At 35.1% G+C, this 17,668-nt stretch overlaps 1 protein-coding gene across 4 annotated transcripts in view; it reads right to left on the bottom strand.

Annotated features, from left to right (window-relative positions):
- RPGRIP1L (RPGRIP1 like) overlaps window positions 1–17,668 on the bottom strand; it is a 91,292-nt gene that overhangs the window by 45,673 nt on the left and 27,951 nt on the right. For all 4 annotated transcript variants that reach the window (XM_031458434.2, XM_031458436.2, XM_031458435.2 and 1 more), the window contains exons 10-16: window positions 14,888–15,027; window positions 9,975–10,081; window positions 9,703–9,753; window positions 8,852–9,031; window positions 8,193–8,310; window positions 2,675–3,127; window positions 201–352 (exon numbers count right to left, since the gene is read on the bottom strand). In XM_031458434.2, the coding sequence (XP_031314294.1) occupies window positions 201–352; window positions 2,675–3,127; window positions 8,193–8,310; window positions 8,852–9,031; window positions 9,703–9,753; window positions 9,975–10,081; window positions 14,888–15,027 (1,201 nt within the window). The remainder of the gene's footprint in view (window positions 1–200; window positions 353–2,674; window positions 3,128–8,192; window positions 8,311–8,851; window positions 9,032–9,702; window positions 9,754–9,974; window positions 10,082–14,887; window positions 15,028–17,668) is intronic.

The following is a 17,668-nucleotide window of genomic DNA, read 5'->3' as shown; positions in this document are numbered from 1 at the left end:
GCTTGGGTAAAGGCTACACAGGACCTCTGGACTACTTTTGCTACTTCCTGTAAGTCTATGATTATTTCAAAATAAAAAGTTTAAAAAAAAGCCACTTGATGGCTGTGAAAGAAAATAATTCCAGTTTAAAGCATGATAATATAAAAAAACACTATAAAATTTCTGTGTCATAAAAGGGTCTTAAAGTCAAACAAGCTTACCTGCTGCATTTGCTCTGGCCCCTTAAAATTTGATGTTATGTATCCCAAAGCCTTTGCCCGCTCTCGATAAAGTCGAATTGCTTGATCCATGGGAACTCTTAATCGGAACCAGTATTCCACTGTGCCAAAATTTGGGATGTCTCCTTTAGTTCCTACAAACCAATACGTATCTCACTGTTAAAATAGTCCCATAAATCAAAATATATACCAGTAAAAATACATCAATGGTATTATGCATGGAAACAATACATTTTATACTGAGTAAAAAAATACATGACTTGCACAAATGATGTGTGATTGGCAAATAACAGAGATAAAGAAAATAAAGTTACTCCTGCAAGTATGAGTTTCACTGTGTGTTAAATATGATTAAATAACTATATCAAACTAGGTTTGAGAGAGTCAAATTTACTCTATTTCAATCCTTCTAAAATAGAAAGAAAAATCTAAACATTGAATCAAATACTCCACAGATTCTTTCTGATGCTATGGTATTTTTTTTTTTTTTTTACTAGTTGTACTCAGTGTAGTCTGACACATACCATATGAAACCTCAACTTATAAATGTGATATTCCACATTATAGTTCAACTTTCAAGAAATCTTTGACACCTTCCCATTTTTGTACTGTGCCATAAGCACGGGGAAAAGCACCATAGCTCTGTCATATATAAACGTTATGTAATACCCACTTGCGTGTTTGCCCTGCACACCTTCAGAACTCCTTACAACTCAGCAGCTCAATTCTCTCCCTCTGTGAAGACTGCCTCTATGGCTTCTAGGAGCAATCGTTAAGAAAAAGGTCCTAAAAGAATGTTGACACACACATATATTTGTTTGTATATGCATAAAATTCTTTTGGAAGAACGCACAGCCTTTGGTGAGGGAACCCAGGGTAGGTGGGGGACAGGGGTGGGAGACAGACATTTTAACGTATAAACTTGTGTTTTTCGAATCATGGGAATGTACTGCCTATGCGATCAATAAAATAAAATTCCTCTCCAGAACCTAAGTCACTCTCCTTCCTTCTTGAAATGGTTTCTTCACTTTGCCCTAGGATATTATATGCTCTTGGTTTGTCTCCCACTTCACTGGCCACTCCTCAGTCTCCTTTGTTAGTTCTTCCTCTTCTTCCTGAACTCTAAATTTTGTAGTTTCTCAAGGCTCAGTCCTTGGCTACCTTCTCTTCTTCACGTATGTTCACTCTGTATGTGAAATTATCATAGGTCCAAGGCTTAAAATATATTGTATGCTAATGACTCCCACTCTCTTATTTCTGTCCCTGACCTTCAGAGCAGTGCATCCAACTGCTGAGGTGACATTTCCGCTTGGCTGTCTAACAGGCAGATCGATCTAACTTGTTCAAACACCATTTTTAGTTTTCTTCTTGAAATCTGTTCCTTTTCCAGGTCTATCTCAATAAATGGCCTCAGCATTCTCCTAGTTACTCACACCAGAAATTCTCACCTCCTCTTTTCCCTCATCACCTTACATTCAACTGATGAGCAAGTCTTCAAGGAATAGTTAATTAAATAGAGACTGAATATAACCACTTCTTGTCACCACTTTCATTACCATCTAAATCTGAGCCACCACCATCTTTTCACAGATTAATGCAACAGCCTGATAATGGTCCTATTTTCCCTCTTGGTTCCTATAGACTCTTCTTCCCACAGCACCCAGGGTGGTTTTCTAAAAGCTATGTGTGATCGTGTGGCTACCCTCCTCAAAATTGTCCAATGACATGCATCAAGCAGAGGAAAAAAAAGTCCACACTCCTCACCAAGGCTCTGTGGTGTGATCTGGTCCCAGTCTACTGCTTTGGTCTCATCTCTGCTCTAGCCACTGGCCTCCCTGCTGACTCTCCAACATGTCAGGTTTGTTCTTCCCTTGGGCCTTTGAACTTGCTGTTCCCTCTGCCTGAGACATTCCTCCCCTGGGTCCTGGCACGGATCTTTATTCAGGTCTTTACCAGTGTCACCCCCTCAAGGAAGCCTTTATCTAATTAGCAACCTTCCATCTCTCTCTTTAACCTCTTGCCTTGATCATTTTTCTTCGTATCTGATGATATGGATGTTTGTTTTATGGCTTGTCTTCCCCTCTAGAAGGAACACTAAATGGGGGCTGGGGCTTTGTCTGTCTTGTTTATCACTGATCACTGTATTCCCAGTGCCTAGTGAGTGCTAACATGATAAGCTCTTAAAAAACATTTGATAAATGTACTATAATTAATGTTTAATCAAACAAAGTATAAATACAGTGAATAAACATTGCACTAATAAGCTTTAAAAATTAATAGCCACTGTATTGACATTATCAATGACACTGAAGATAGTCCAAACAACTGTGGGCAACTCAGAGAACGCTGTCCTTACCGTAAAGGCACGTGGAATCAGTAAGAGACGATACTAATGTGGAACGCCATATAAACTCACCAGTAATTCAAACATTCTAAGCTTATAAGACTGTACTCACCAACTAAACTTGCTGTGCAAAATATCCGACCGCTTTTTTCTAGAATTTCATGGAATCTCAATTGACATGCTGCAATTGTTTCATAATCTGTGCTGTAAGCTTGGTGGACCTCTAGAGTGATAGCATTTTTCTGAATATATTGTAAGAATAAGTCGTTAACATGAACAAGATATTGAGAAGTAAAGTTATATTCCGGATGAAGGCCCCGCACTATGGGAGTTGCCTGTAGTTCAAAATCATAGAAAGCGTAAGTACAGAAGGTGACAGGCTCCTTATCTCCAGATGCCTGTAAAACTTCGGAAGAAAAGGTTACTTTGCTGATGTGGATTTCAAATAGGTTTTCGCCTCGTTCTAAGTGAATGGTTTCATCAATTTCATCAACAGAGTCATCTGGCATGATTTCCGGTTTAAATTTGTACTGCTTGGTGCCATAGGCAATATCCTTTAATTGGGCTGCAAGAGAAGACACACAGTTTAGAGGTTTTAAACCACTGACGTATAAAGACACAAGTTGGCTTTTAAAGTGGTAGAAAGTCTGAGTGCTTTTGGTGAGTAGTCTCAATCTAAAATTCTGTGACTACACTATTTTTTCTGTAAACAATATTGCATTATAAAGAAATTCATCATTTATTTTGACATCACTTGTTAAACAAGAAAATCACAACTTAAGTGGTAATACAGGCTAAACTAGGGAAAAGAAAAAAGAAAAAAAGAGAAAAAAGGCCTTTGAATGAACAGTTGAGGTAAATATTTAGACTCCACCTGCCCCTTCGGCTCTCTGCTCCTATTATATTCTCTCCTGTAAAGTCAATTTCTCTTTCCACTGGCTCCTTCCCTTCAGCTCATTAAAGTACATATATTTTTCTGCTTTGGGGGAATAATGGATATGTTTATTATCTTGATTACGGTGATGGTTTCACAGGTATACACATAGGTCAAATCTCACCAAATTGTGCACTTTAAATACGTGCAGTTTAAAGTATGTTAACTGTATTTCTACAAAGCTGCTTTTTAAAAAAGGTATCTCTTTTTAGATTAGAACATTCCCTCACACCATATACAAAAATTAACTCAAAATGGTTTAAAGACCTAAATGTAAGACCAGAAACCATAAAACTCCTAGAAGAGAACATTAGCAGAACACACTTTGACATAAATTGTAGCAATATTTTTTTGGATTTGTCTCCTAAGGCAAAAGAAATAAAAGCCAAAATAAACAAATTGGACCTAATTAAACTTAAGAGCATTTGCACAGCAAAGAAAATCATCAACAGAATGAAAAGACAACCTACTGAATGGGAGAAGATATTTGCAAATGATGTGACCGACAAGGGATTAATATTCAAAATCTATAAACAGCTCATAAGACTCGATATACAAAAAAAAATAACCTCGATCAAAAAATGGGCAGAAGGCCTAAACAGACATGTTTTCAAAGATGACATACAGATGGCTAACAGGCACATGAAAAGATGCTCAACATTGCTAATTATTAGAGAAATGCAAGTCAAAACCATAATAAGATATTACCTCACACCTGTCAGAATGGCTATCGTCAAAAAGTCTACAAACAACAAATGCTAGAGAGGAGGTGTAGAAAAGGGAACCTTTGTACACTTTCACTGGGCATATAAATTGGTGCAGCCACTGTGGAAAATAGTATGGAGGTTCCTCAAAAAATTAAAAATAAAACTACCATATAATCCAGCAATTCCACTCCTGGGTATATATCTGGAAAAAATGAAAACGCTAATTTGAAAAGATACATGCACCCCAATATTCATAACATCACTAATTACAACAGCCAATACATGGAAGCAACCCAGGTGTCTATCAACAGCTGAATGAATAAAGATGTGGTATACCTACACAATAGAATATTACTTAGTCATGAAAAGAACGAAATTCTGCCATTTGAAGCAACTAGAGAATATTATACTTAATGAAATAAGTCAGAGAAAGACAAATAGTGTATGGTGTCATTTACATGTGGAATCAAAAAATGATATGGTATCATTTACATGTGGAATCAAAAAATGATACAAATGAATGTACACACAAAACAGAAACAAACTCACAGATACAGAAAACAAATTTGTGGTTACTGAAGGGGAGAGGGAAGGAGGGAGGGACAAATTAGGAGTATGAGGTTGGCAGATACAAAGTATGTATAAAATAGATAAGCAACAAGGATATACTGTATAGCACAGGTAATTATAGCCATTATCATGTAATAACTTACAATAGAGTATAATCTGCAAAAATACTGAATCACTATGCTGTAGACCCAAAACTAATATAATGTTGTAAATCAACTATACTTCAATAAAAAATAGACAAAAAGATATTATCTCTTTCTAGATACACATTTCCCACCATGTGACATCCAAATTTCTATAAAGAGTAACATATACTTGTGTCTCCAATTCCTCATCTAACAGACCCTCCAAACTTTATTCATGGAACTACTCCAGGAAAGGTCACCTTTGCTATCTGCTAGATCGAATGGACTTTGGTCTTTGTATTACTTGATTTCTTTGCTTAATTGACCCGGATGACTTCTTTGCTTAATTGACACTCCTCTTTTGTGAACTTCTGTCCTGACTTGGCTTCCATGACATTGTCTGCCCTGCTTCTCCTCCTACCTCTCTTCTCATTCTTTAAGGGTTTCTCTTTTTCTGCCAGCTTGCTGGGGTTCTTTTTATCCTCTTTTTAGTCTACATATTCTCAGAGGTAATCTCATCCTCTTTTATGACTTCTGTTACTATCAATATACTGAAAACTCATATTTCTTTTCATTTTTTAAAAGAATACACACACACACAAATATATATATAACGGAGGTACTGGGAATTGAACCCAGGACCTCACGCATGCTGAGTATGCACTTTAGCACTGAGCTATACCCGCATCCCTTCATATTCCTATTTTTAATTTAGATTTCTTTCCTGAATTCCAGACCCACACATCTAGTGGCTTACTGAGCCCTCTGTCTAGATAGCCCCTAGGCTCATCAAACTCAGTATATCCAAAGCAGAATGTATCATATTCTCTCCTAGTTATTTCTGTATTTTGAATTTCAAGTGATGTTGTTAGCATTCATCCAGTTGCCTAAGCTACACACCACAGAGTCATCCTAGTTTCCTCTTTTTCTTTTATTCTCCCCACATCTGTAGTGTAACTGTTATTCAAAACCATTTCCTAAGTCTTTATCCATTTGTCCCTGTCCTCTGTATCTCCACTGATGCTACCTTACTTATACTCTGAGTGTTTACTACCCAGTTTATTAATGGAATCCAAACTGCTTCCTTCTTCCAAATTTTACTCATTTTCCCCAATACCTCTAGCAGAATCTCCAAAATGCAGTTTTGGGTGTACTACTCCCTACCTTAAAAATTCCTTGGTGCTTCTCTAGGTTAATAAGGTTCAAACTCATCAGGGTGGCACACAGGGCCTTCAAGACTTGGTTCTCTCCAGCCTTATTTCTAGCTTCTCCTCCCTTTACTAATCCTGAATTCCAAATAGATGGATCCACAGGCAGCTTTACAAATGAATGGCAGTGTTTTACAGTTAGGGCATTTTTACAGGGCTTCATCTACTGCCTGGGGAGCCTTTCATTGCTTTTACTCAGTGGTGAATTCTGTCATCTTTAAAGACTCCAAACCTGCTCTGTGCAGTCTTCCCTGAACCTTCAGGAATAAACAGACATTCTCTCCTCAAAGTTTCCATGGTAGCTCTTGCATTTTCCTGGCCTCACACCCTTCACAGTAAAGTGTGATTGTCTACTTACTTGTTCACATCGCACGAGTTTCCGGAGAGGGTGCCTGAGCTTTTTTCCTATTTGTATTCTCACTGCCTAGCACTTTGCGTAGGATGCATTAGGAACTTGAGCATGTTTACGGAATGAATCAATGAATTTAGGAGATACATAAAATATATTGGTAAAGATTTAGTGGGACTTCAAAGGAATGAAGTCTCAAACTATGTGATCGCCTTGTTATTCAGGAAAATTACATTAAGCAAATTTTTATTGAGTACTACTTGAAATAAAAGGAACACACTGCTCTTTAACTCTGGAAAACCTTGTTCAGTCAGATAAAGATGTTTTTAAACCCTTCTGCTTAGAGTAATGGTTCTCAAAGTGTGGTCCGGGAACCCCTGAAGGTCCCTAAAACTATTCTGGAGGTCTGTGAGGTCAAAACTATTTTTAAAATAATACTAAGATGTTATACATCTTTTTCATTTTTATTCTCTTACAAGTATATAATATAGTTTCCTAGAACCTATATGATGTGTGATTTCATTACAGATTGACTGCAGAAGCAGCTATAAAAACCCAGCTGTTTTCTATTAAGTTGAGACACTAAAAAGATTTGCAAAAAGGTTAAACAATTAAAAAAATTTAGAACAATAGCACTCTTGTCACTTTTGTTTTGTATGGAAAATACAGCTTTTAAAAAATAAATACTGCAATCTGTGTTAACATGTAAAGTGCTTAGTATTATTTTAATATGACAAATATTGTTTAAATTTCTCACTTTTAATTTCTAATATGATAAATATAAATATAATCTATATAAACAAAAGGCCTTTTGGGTTCTCAGTGATTTTTAAGAGTGTAAAATTACTGCTGGCGTAGTTCATTGAATTCAGGTACTGCATGGCAGAGAACATGAAGAGAGACAAAGTACTTATCACTGTAGAACTTATAATGTCGTCACAGAGAACATACAAAACTCCGACAGTGAAAAACACTTAAATAATAAAACCCTGAAATATATTTTTTGATTACATGAGAGTATCAGTGGTAAGTGCTAAGGTAGTGTTTTTCAAAGTACAATCTTGCACTTGCATCTGAATTGCTTGGAGTTGTTGCAAAACACACAGAATCAAGGGCCCCAAGATCTCCAGGGGTAGAACCCAGGAAGCTACCTCTGAAACAAGTTTCCCATGTAATTTTCATACTTGCTAAAATCTGAAAATCACTGTAACGGCATTTCAAGTAGAGGGACGGATAGAGTAATTGGAGCCAGATTCCTGGCACAGGTGCACATTTATGTAGAATTCATAGCAGGGAAGGGTGTATCTTGGAGCCAAGGTAGAAAGGAGGTTCAGGTGGAACAGACAAAGGCCTGGTGGTGGGACTGAGCAAGATGAATCTGACAAAGAGCAAGCAGATTAATTTAACTGAGATGCACAGTTTGCTGAGAGGAGAAGTTAGAAATGCTGAGAGGAGAAGTTAGAAATGACGTGGTTACGTTTAGTCTGTAGTACTGTATAAAGTACTTTGAAATCTTGCCTGCAACACCGAATTCAATAAGTAGCAGGGAATTACTAAAAATTTTTGAGTAGAAAATTATCAGATAAAAGCAGCCTTTCTGATAAATTATTATTATAGTTAATAAACTGGAAAAAAAAGAGCAAAAAGAAATTGTGAGTGTACATTTGGATGATATTTTCAACTCTTATAAATATCATTCCTCTAGTAACTGTGGACAAAGAATTGTGCACATTGTACCTTCTAGTTTCTGGATGCGTGCAGCTCTGATATCAAGAAGATGAACATACTGTTCCACTTTGAGTTCATAATCTTGCTGCAAATTTTCCATCTTCTGGGTCACTGACTCAACTTCCATCTAAAAAAATAGAGATAACAAGTTTCATTACTTACAATTAGTTCCACTTTCATTTTTTAAAGCAACTAAGATTCAAGCATTTTCTAGATCCTAGGCATACCAGGAGCTGTAAGCCATCGTTTCCTGACTTCAAAGAGCTTACAGTTTAGAAAATTATACTTGGCAATGGTCATAAATCAGAAGTAAAATCAACAAAACTCTGGATTCCTTTTTAAGGAGGTAATATTCCCATTTGTTAAAAGCTAATATAACATGTGGTTGTGGCAGGACTTCAGGAGAACTATAACCCATTTGCAGAATGAGCTAACACTAGTCGTAAAGGGGGAATTCATTGCCACTATTCATTCTCTAAAACCAAGGACTCAAAAAAAAAAAATTTGTTTTTAAACTATTTAGTCTAAGTATCTAGCTACAAGGCTAAACTCCAGGCATGTGGTAATATATGATAACAGATTGAGAATACATGATACTGTTGAGAAATATCAATCATTAGTAGAAAATTATAAAAAACCTACCCTCCCAATTTAGCGTATTACATTACCTGATAATCTTTATTAATTTTATGTTGCATGATTAGCATGTTTCTTGTCTTTTCCAGTTCTTGCACTGTTTCTGCATGAGCCGCTTGCAGCTCTTTCATGGAACGCTCTAGATCTTTATTAATTTTACTGTCTACTTTCTCTAAAAAAGAAAGGTCTCCATTTTTTTGTGATTTTTGAGCCTAAAATAAAAACATGTTTTATTACCAAGAGTTCTAAAATGTAATTGTGAATTAATACGGATGTAGCAAGAAAACAATCATTAATTGAAAACAGATATATTTCCATTTCCTATCAGGAATAAAATAGTCCTGATGTAGAATATATGTTTGGGGAGATATTTGGAACAACTACAGAGAAATAAAAAAGTTTATTACTTCATGACTTAAAGAATCATGAACACTTATTCCTATTTTTTCATTTGATTAAAATCTACACTGTGATAATCTAAAAGGAAAGATATATATTTTCTTGTGTCTTTTTGTAAATAACAGAATATCCCAGAACTGGAAAATTTCTTCTGGTGACATATATAATTCAATATTTTACTTAAGATAATAGGGTGCACCAAGGTGTCTCAGGAAAGAAAATTGTTGATTAGTTTTACAGTGGGGCACATAAAAGTAAAATGTTTGTTACACTTGGAGAAAGTGCTTTAAATAAGAGTTTTTGAGGTCTACTTTAATGTAATTTTGATGTCATTATGAAATATGTATATGCTGTAACTAAATGTCACCTGACCACTTTCCTGAATAATTCATTCTCTCAGTATAAAGGTTACAGATAAGGGTCAGCATTATGCTGAAACAGTTATATGCAGACATGAAAATCATAGTGACGTTCAGAAAGTTACCTTTATAAGCAGGAGAGCTTCACTCAATTCATCAGCATTAATATCACTCTCCTGCAAAAGACACAGTCAGTAAAAGCTCACGATATTAATGGAAAGTACAAGAGATATTCCAACTATGCAGATCACCCTCATGGAACATAAGCTGCCATAGCATGAATTAATCAACTAAGTAATATATTTGTATTCTTTTGCTTTGTGGTATAGTGTTTTCTTTACACAAAATATTTAGATAAAAATTTGGAGTTCATTTCCTAAATAAGAAAATAGTTCACCTGGTTGTAAAACTTCATGCGGTTTTTAAGTTCATCAAGTTGTTGCTTTTGTTCCAGGTACTGTAACTGCAGTTCTCTATTTTCTTGAATAACTTTCTCATTTTGGTCTTAAAAATAAAGTTGACACAATTAGGAAGGTAAGTGAGAATGAGGTATAGGAACACATTTTAAATTAACTTAATTCATGACACACACCAAGCTCGATCCAGCATTGTCCTGGCCGCAGGGGAAATTGAGCTAGCACCTAGACAAAGGCAGCAGGGGAGTGAGGAACAAAGGAACACTATCATGTGTCCACCATATGATTCACTTGCTTATCAAAAACTTAAGACTTAGGTTCACAGTATTAATATAAGGAAATTGTGGCCTCTGGGACTTCAAAGGAACATTCTATCTAAAATACCTAAGAAAATATGTTTCTAAATCTATGATTTCTACTTACTTATTAAGGGTCCTGAAAGGCATGCAAAAAAAATTTTTGTCTTTTAGTTTTTTTAAAATTGACTTCCTTGAATTTTCTTTTCCCAATTTAGCATAAAGTCTTTTTGTTAAAGCAAGATAATTTCTCTGGTAATTACTCTGGATCCATAATTTTCATCAACCCTGCTTTTAATAAATCCGTTAAGGTAGGAGAAGTGGATTCTCAACCAGTGCATGGTAGAATCAATAATAATTCACACGTGTTCTTTATTCATTGCGTTCATGTTATTAATTAGAACGTGGACTCAGAGCTATCATTAAGGAATGGAGACGGGTTACGTTTGCCTACGTGCTCATTCGCCATGACCCATGAGCAGGGGTACAGGGTAGAGCTACAGAAGACAGCAAATCCATAAAGAGACTAATTTTTCACTCCCTGCATTAAATATGCTTAACTTAAAAAAAAAAGCATAATAGCTAGCTAACAAATCAGTTCTTTGGTCCCACGTTCTTAAGTATACCCTTCACTAGAGTTCACTGTGGTGGTCAAGTGTTCCCCTTTGCTGGTTCCCTATGGACTAACTCTAAACCATGTCATCCCAAGTGTCTTTACTAATTTCATCCTGCTCACAAAAGATTTATGATTATCTTAAGTCCTCAATTCAAGTTGTACATTTTTGTTTCCTTTTCTTAAAAAAAGGGGTATCAACATATTTGCCAAGAATTCTTTACATGAATACATTTGCACACTGACTGCATTTTATACAAAAATGTCTCTGGCTTTTATAAAGCTTTGTGTTCCCAAGCCACAAATACTACATGTAAGTAAAAACTGTAAATTACACACAGTTAAGAAGACATGGACTAAATGTGAATATTTTTAATATCACATATTTCCTGGCAACCTGAAAAGTTAAAAAAAAAAGTAACCCTAGGGAATGTATAGCCATTTTAATATCAAATACGTAAATATTTTTCTTATTGATGAAAGGTTAAAAGGTTATCCTAGAGTATAAATATTAAGTGAACTAAATGAAAGAATTTCCAAATGTGAACAATACTTAGAAATTTAAAGGTCAAATATTTGTCTCTAAACTAAAACTTAGGATAACAATAAATATGAATTCTTACGAGATAAATTTGCTCTTTTGGTTAGAGAGTAGAATAAGTATGTAGAATCCTTTGTTTTATGTTGATTAGGTTAAAACAACATCCAGATAGAATGATTAGGTAACAAAAAAGAAGGTAAATATGGTCAGAAAGATGTGAAATCAAGGTCCCGAGGATAAAGTAATTTCCTTCTCTGGTCAGTGAAACTTTTAGGGGTTCTGAGGGGACCTAAAGTGTAAAGATGACTGCTCCATCTTCAGACACAGCATATTCTGCCTATTATTTCTGTGCTCTAGTTTTTCTATTCTTTCAATTTTTCAGAGCAGGGTCCTAAGAATAATGTACTACTGGTATAAATAAGCTTATTCAAATATTTCTTCCTTTACTGATTTTTGTTTCAATTTCTATGTTCCCACTTCACTGATATTTTTAAAACTAGGGCTTTATTAGTGGGAAAATAACTTATTAGTGGGAGAAGAAAGATATTACTGAATATCAGTAACTCTCCCACTGAATTTTATGTAGAATTATCTCCTATATTTTTCATTTCTTATACTGTTAATTGGGGATATAACTCCTGGGTCTTTAAAAAGTACGGAGACGCTACAGTTCAGAGAGGAAATAGACTTGCTGAATTATAATATGAAAAATCAAAGCACCCTGTACAAGATGAAAAATAACCTCTTTACGGAATGATTTGACAAAAAGCAGGTTAAGCTAAACAGCATTTTATCCAAATGAGATAACATTTCACTCTTTTAAAATTATGTTCTTCAAGCACACCATTAATAAGCAGAGTGCAGAGAACAATTCAACTAAACAATTTTCAGAGCTCCTTTGTGCTAATATCTTCAGCTGTGATCAATATAACCATATGCATTATGCTGAATTATGCATTTCAGCTAAAGATAGAAAGGAACGTTCAAAAGCAGGCCCTTAAACACATGCAGTTAATTTAAGCATTAACCAAATGCAAACTGCATTTACATATCCTTCCCCCACATATTCACACAATCTGAAACTAATTTGTACCTTGAATAAAGAGGTGAGTATTCTTTAAAAATAATTTGCCAGTTAGATGAATGACTACAAGAAGCCAGGGAAACATCTTCTGGCAAAGAACACTTGATACATGAAAAGGTAAATGTGTGAAGAGACTTCAAAGTAAAATTAAATAATTTCAAAATCTGTAATACAAAAAGGAACTTTCTAAATATTAAAAGATTTCCTTAAATAGACAGTTTCAGTTTTTTGTTTAGCATTTCCCTGGGGAAAAAAAAAAACTGGTTTAGAGGCTGTGCTATTTTTCTTATAATCTATTGTAACATTTTCACAAAGAAAACTTAAATTATCAGACCTGTAAATTTCAGGTATTCAAGCAAAAATAACTAGAATCACAGTTGCATTAAAAATAAAGATTCAGTTCTAGCAATTTTTCTTAAGAAAATAATTGGATAGAAGCATAAAGATCTGTGTAGAAAGATGTTCATGATATTTAAAAAAACTGAAGCTATTTAAAAATTCATCAATAGAAGATTGTAAAACAACCTATGGTACATCCTCACACTGGAAAACTATGACAGCCATTATAAATGATGACGTTGTGAATTTATATTTGTACTCAAGGAACAATTTCATAATAAATAAAAAAGCACATTATAAAATTATATGTATACATACAGAAACAACTCTGGAAGGATACACATAATAATATTAATTGTGATTATCTCGAGGGTTGTGGGATTGAGTGATTTTTCAGAATTTTTTTGTTTACTGGACTCTTTAAAAAAAGGGTACATGAGTTATTTTTATTACTCAAACAATCTGAAAAAGACATAAAAAAAGTAAAAAAAACAAGATGAGGAATGGACTAGTTGCATTAAAATAACTTAGCAACTGTAGTTTCAGTAATTTAAAAGAACCCCCAGAATTAATCCAACAGCAATAAACAGGTTATGTAAAAAAACACTGCCAAGAGTCTATCGTCTTACAAGTTTCTTTCCAGAGACCAATTCAAATGTCTAAAGATAAGAGTTTTGGAATTCTTGATACCTAGGGAAGTACAGAAAGCACAGAAACAAGAAAAGTTTATTTCATTTCTCTTTTCTTTAGAAAGAGAGAGGAAATATCGAGCAATTCCACTTCAGTGAAAGAATTTATTGAGCAACTACTAAATAAGGCACTCTGTTAAGTAATCAATACTACACATTAAAATCAGGACGATGGATCTTTGACATAAAAACTTTTAAACATCTACCCAGTCAGAAATCATGTCACCATTTTATTCTCACAGTCTTCTAGAGAAAAATTCATAAACCATCTGTCATCAAATTTAGGCACTTGGTAAATAAATATTGCACACATATTTCATTGAAATTAAGACTATCGATTATTAGATGCATTCCAATTTCAGACTTCTTAAAATGTTGAAAAAAAAGTCAGACCATAATTTAAAAAATGTTATCAATTATAAGATGCCTCCCAATTTCAGAGTCTGCATTAAACTTTTACATGTTCTCATGCAACTGTTGGGAATGTTCAAAAGGAGCAACCTTATTATTGTATCACTGGATTTATCTAGTGGATGAGCAAACAGATACAACCCTTGGAGCAAATAATTCATGTCCCTGGTTGTGCATTTGTGTGTATGTGAGTGTATGACAGAGTAAAGCAGACATCTACTTTAATTATAACTATTTTACTTCAATGAGACAAGAGGGGTGAGATCTGGGATTCATGACCTGAAACTTATTAATGATTATTATTTTAGCTGGGGAATCTTGACAAGGCTTCCTGGTATTTAAGTTCTCTGTCACAGAGTAGAATTAGACATCTCACTGTCAGAGAGATCTTCCCTGTTTGCCAGATCAAAAACATCCAAGCAACGATTTCTACCACTTTCTGTTGTCTTACATTGCCTTTTTTCCCCCTTTTAACCCACTGCACTTGCCACCACCTGATGTATCACATATTTATATAATTATTGTCAGTTTCTCCCTATTGAATGTATGCTGCATGAGGACAAGGTTTTTGTTTTACTCACTGCTGTATCCCCAGAACTTAAAACAGTGCCTAGCATGAACTGGTACTCACTTGTTGACTGTTGAATAAATTTAGGGAAATTAAACAAATTAAAGACAACCTGAACAGGATTAACTCAGAAAAAACAATTCCTTTGGCACATATGCTAAACTGAGTAAAGAGAAATTCTGAGCAATCAATAAACTCCTAAGAGTGGATGGCTGTTAACACAGGCTGTGTCCCCCGTACGTAGCAAGGTGCCCAGCAGAACAGTAGGCGCCAAAGTACTTATCGAGTCAGTGACTAACAGGGAATAACACGCATGTCTGAAATGAATAAGTCAGTAGTCATTTTACATGTACCTCTTTCAGTTTTTAATCTGTCAAGGATTTCAGTTTTGTCTGTTAAATCAGATTTCAGAGCAGTCTCCAGTTGAGCAATCTGTACTCTCAGCTGCTGTTCCTTTAACTTCCATTGCTCTTCATGGGCAGCACTGAAGGCACTGCAAAACACACGTGACATGCAAGGAAAGCTTGGAAATCAGCTTCAACCGAAAATAATAAAGAGAAAAGCTTTTAGTGGCACAGAGACCACTGTCATCATGTCTTAGGAATTAAGTAAACATATGCTGGTCTGCTGCTGTTGAAACCAAGGCGCCTTTCTCAGGCTGCGGTTAGGGAACATGAAAGAGTTTGTGGGATGAGCAAAGGAACTGGCCTTAATTTAGAGCTCTAAAGTCAGAAAAGTTGGCAGTGAGCAGCTTTTGTGGGACTAGTAAAGGAATTCAGATACCGTACATACTCCAGAGGAATCCGCAATTTCAAACCTCAGCAGTAGACATCGGACAAAACCATTCTCTCCCACGAATAAACCCACTTAATGTGGAGAAATGGAACTCTCCACCTGATCTCTAAGTCTAGAATCTGAAACTTTTAAAGAGTCTGTGATAATAACAAAGTTACAAAATACTGGCCACAAAATGACAGCATATTGAACTGTAAGACGGCAATTCTGATTATCAAGAAGCAGTGATAATGCAGTTTTTGTCCTAAAAAGCAAAGAGCAATAGGCTAAGCACAAATAGTTTTACTTTAACACATGGTTGGGGTGAAAACCAAGTAAGAACACCTTAATAAGAATGATGTAGACAGAATTATTGTTCCTTAATAAAAGTGGAGCAGTTTAAACTATGATTAAAATCTACTAATGGTCAGGACCAGCATATTGAAAGAACCAGCTGCAAATAACTAAATGATATGCAGGAGGTATACAGTAAACATTTGTTTAGGCCAGTAGGTTCCTGAATGCTGAATGCTGGTCTAAATGAGACACTGGTGCTAGATTAAAAACGAAGGTCCTGGGGCCCAGGAATTCATAGTTTTATAAAGCCCCCAGGTGATAGCCAGGTTTTAGAAAAACTGGTCTCGATCTGAACTTCAGCAGAAAACTATTATCTGTGAAGCTTGATATGACTGAATAATTATCAGCAGCTTTGACCCTACTACTTATTTTAAACCCAGTAAATGAAGCAGAAATATACAAAACCTGGTTTTGTACTGATGAAGTAAATGGAAAAGAAGCTTGTTATTGAAAATTGCCCTTCATGTTGCTTGCAGCTAGTCTGAGGTTTTATTGCAAAAGAGATACTTTTCTGGGAGGCACAGCTTTCAAAAGAATAAAGCTGTGTATTTATTTTATAGTTTGAATGTTTTTATTGCATTTAGAATAATATGTTCTTAAAAATAAATGGAATTATAGAAGTTTCTCTAAATATGACATCTGTTTCTTCTATCAATGTTCTCATTTCACATATGGATACGGAACCTTAAAAAATGCATGAATCTGATATACCAATATTTAAAGTTAATTTTATCAAAGGTGGAATTACCTAGGTTTAAATGAAATCCAAATAAAATATGTACTTTAAATACTAAAGAATATTCCCTTCCATTTTCATTTTTTAATAAAGAACAAACATATTTCCATGCCTGGTCAAATTATATACACCAAATACATACATATATATGCATATTTGTGAGTGTATATGTGTGTATGCATGTGTGTGTCTCATATTATTAAAAACATGTACTACCTGGAAAAAAAAATTAGCATGATGAAATAGGCACAACCATACATTATATCAGCCACCAAAAATTAGAAACAGTAGTGTTCCAATAGCATTAGTACCAGCAAAAAGATCACCAACAGTTAATCTGGCAGAAACATCAGAAGCTGTATGTGTTTAAATTAAGAACAATTTAGCAGCCTGGTTTTTCCAAACCCACAAAATACTAGTGTAAATCAGCATAAGTCACTCTGAATTTAGTCCACTGCTATCTTCCCTCTAAATTTAGGATTACATTCCACTGGAGTTTCATGAGGAATTCCTTTTGAATTTACTGTATTCCTCTATGCTTGGAGCCATCTGTGTAACTATAAATGGTAAACCACATCTGGCTCCATTTTCTTTGTAGAGGCTGTGTACATGATTAAATCTGCATATGAAAACAGTCTTTGAGAACCTTTTATTCATGAAAATGTTTTTGTATATTGCCTACAGTGACAACTGAGCGGGGAATCATAGTTGGTCTTTGTGCACAATTCATTGTTGTATTATGTTGCAGGAGTGATAAAGTTATCAGCCTACGGTGGAATGCCCACCATGGTCAGCATACTGTAAACACACACCCTTGGTCAACAACATGATAAGACTGAAAAAAAGAGCTGAAGAATTCATCTCCATCCTAAGATCTTTTTGCAGAGAGTCTATGGGTGGTCAGTAATGCTCCCTTAAACTTTGATAATAGATGACTATCACACTGTAAAGACTTGAATCACCCAATTCCTAAAACAGTTAATATCATCTTCAAAAACTGGACCAACTCTTCTTTTAAATAGGCATTAGATTAGTATCTCTCAGGGATTTAATATTTTAAAAATCACTGAATTCAAACTCTGAGTCTCTGAATTCAAACTCAAGTTGACTGAATCTGAACGGGATGGTATCGGGGGTTGGGGGAGGGCAGGTGTGGAAGTTTCACAGGAGTGGTGACACCTACATTTTCCGGGCTACTGATCTACATCACAGTTGAAGGACTATTACATTCATCAGCTAAAACTATATTGTTCATCATCCTATAACC

The sequence above is a fragment of the Camelus dromedarius genome, chromosome 9 (assembly GCF_036321535.1).
Source record: "Camelus dromedarius isolate mCamDro1 chromosome 9, mCamDro1.pat, whole genome shotgun sequence".
NCBI classification, from domain to species: domain Eukaryota; kingdom Metazoa; phylum Chordata; class Mammalia; order Artiodactyla; family Camelidae; genus Camelus; species Camelus dromedarius.
The sequence above is the reverse complement of the archived record's forward strand: the minus strand, read 5'-3'. Positions and strand labels throughout refer to the sequence as shown.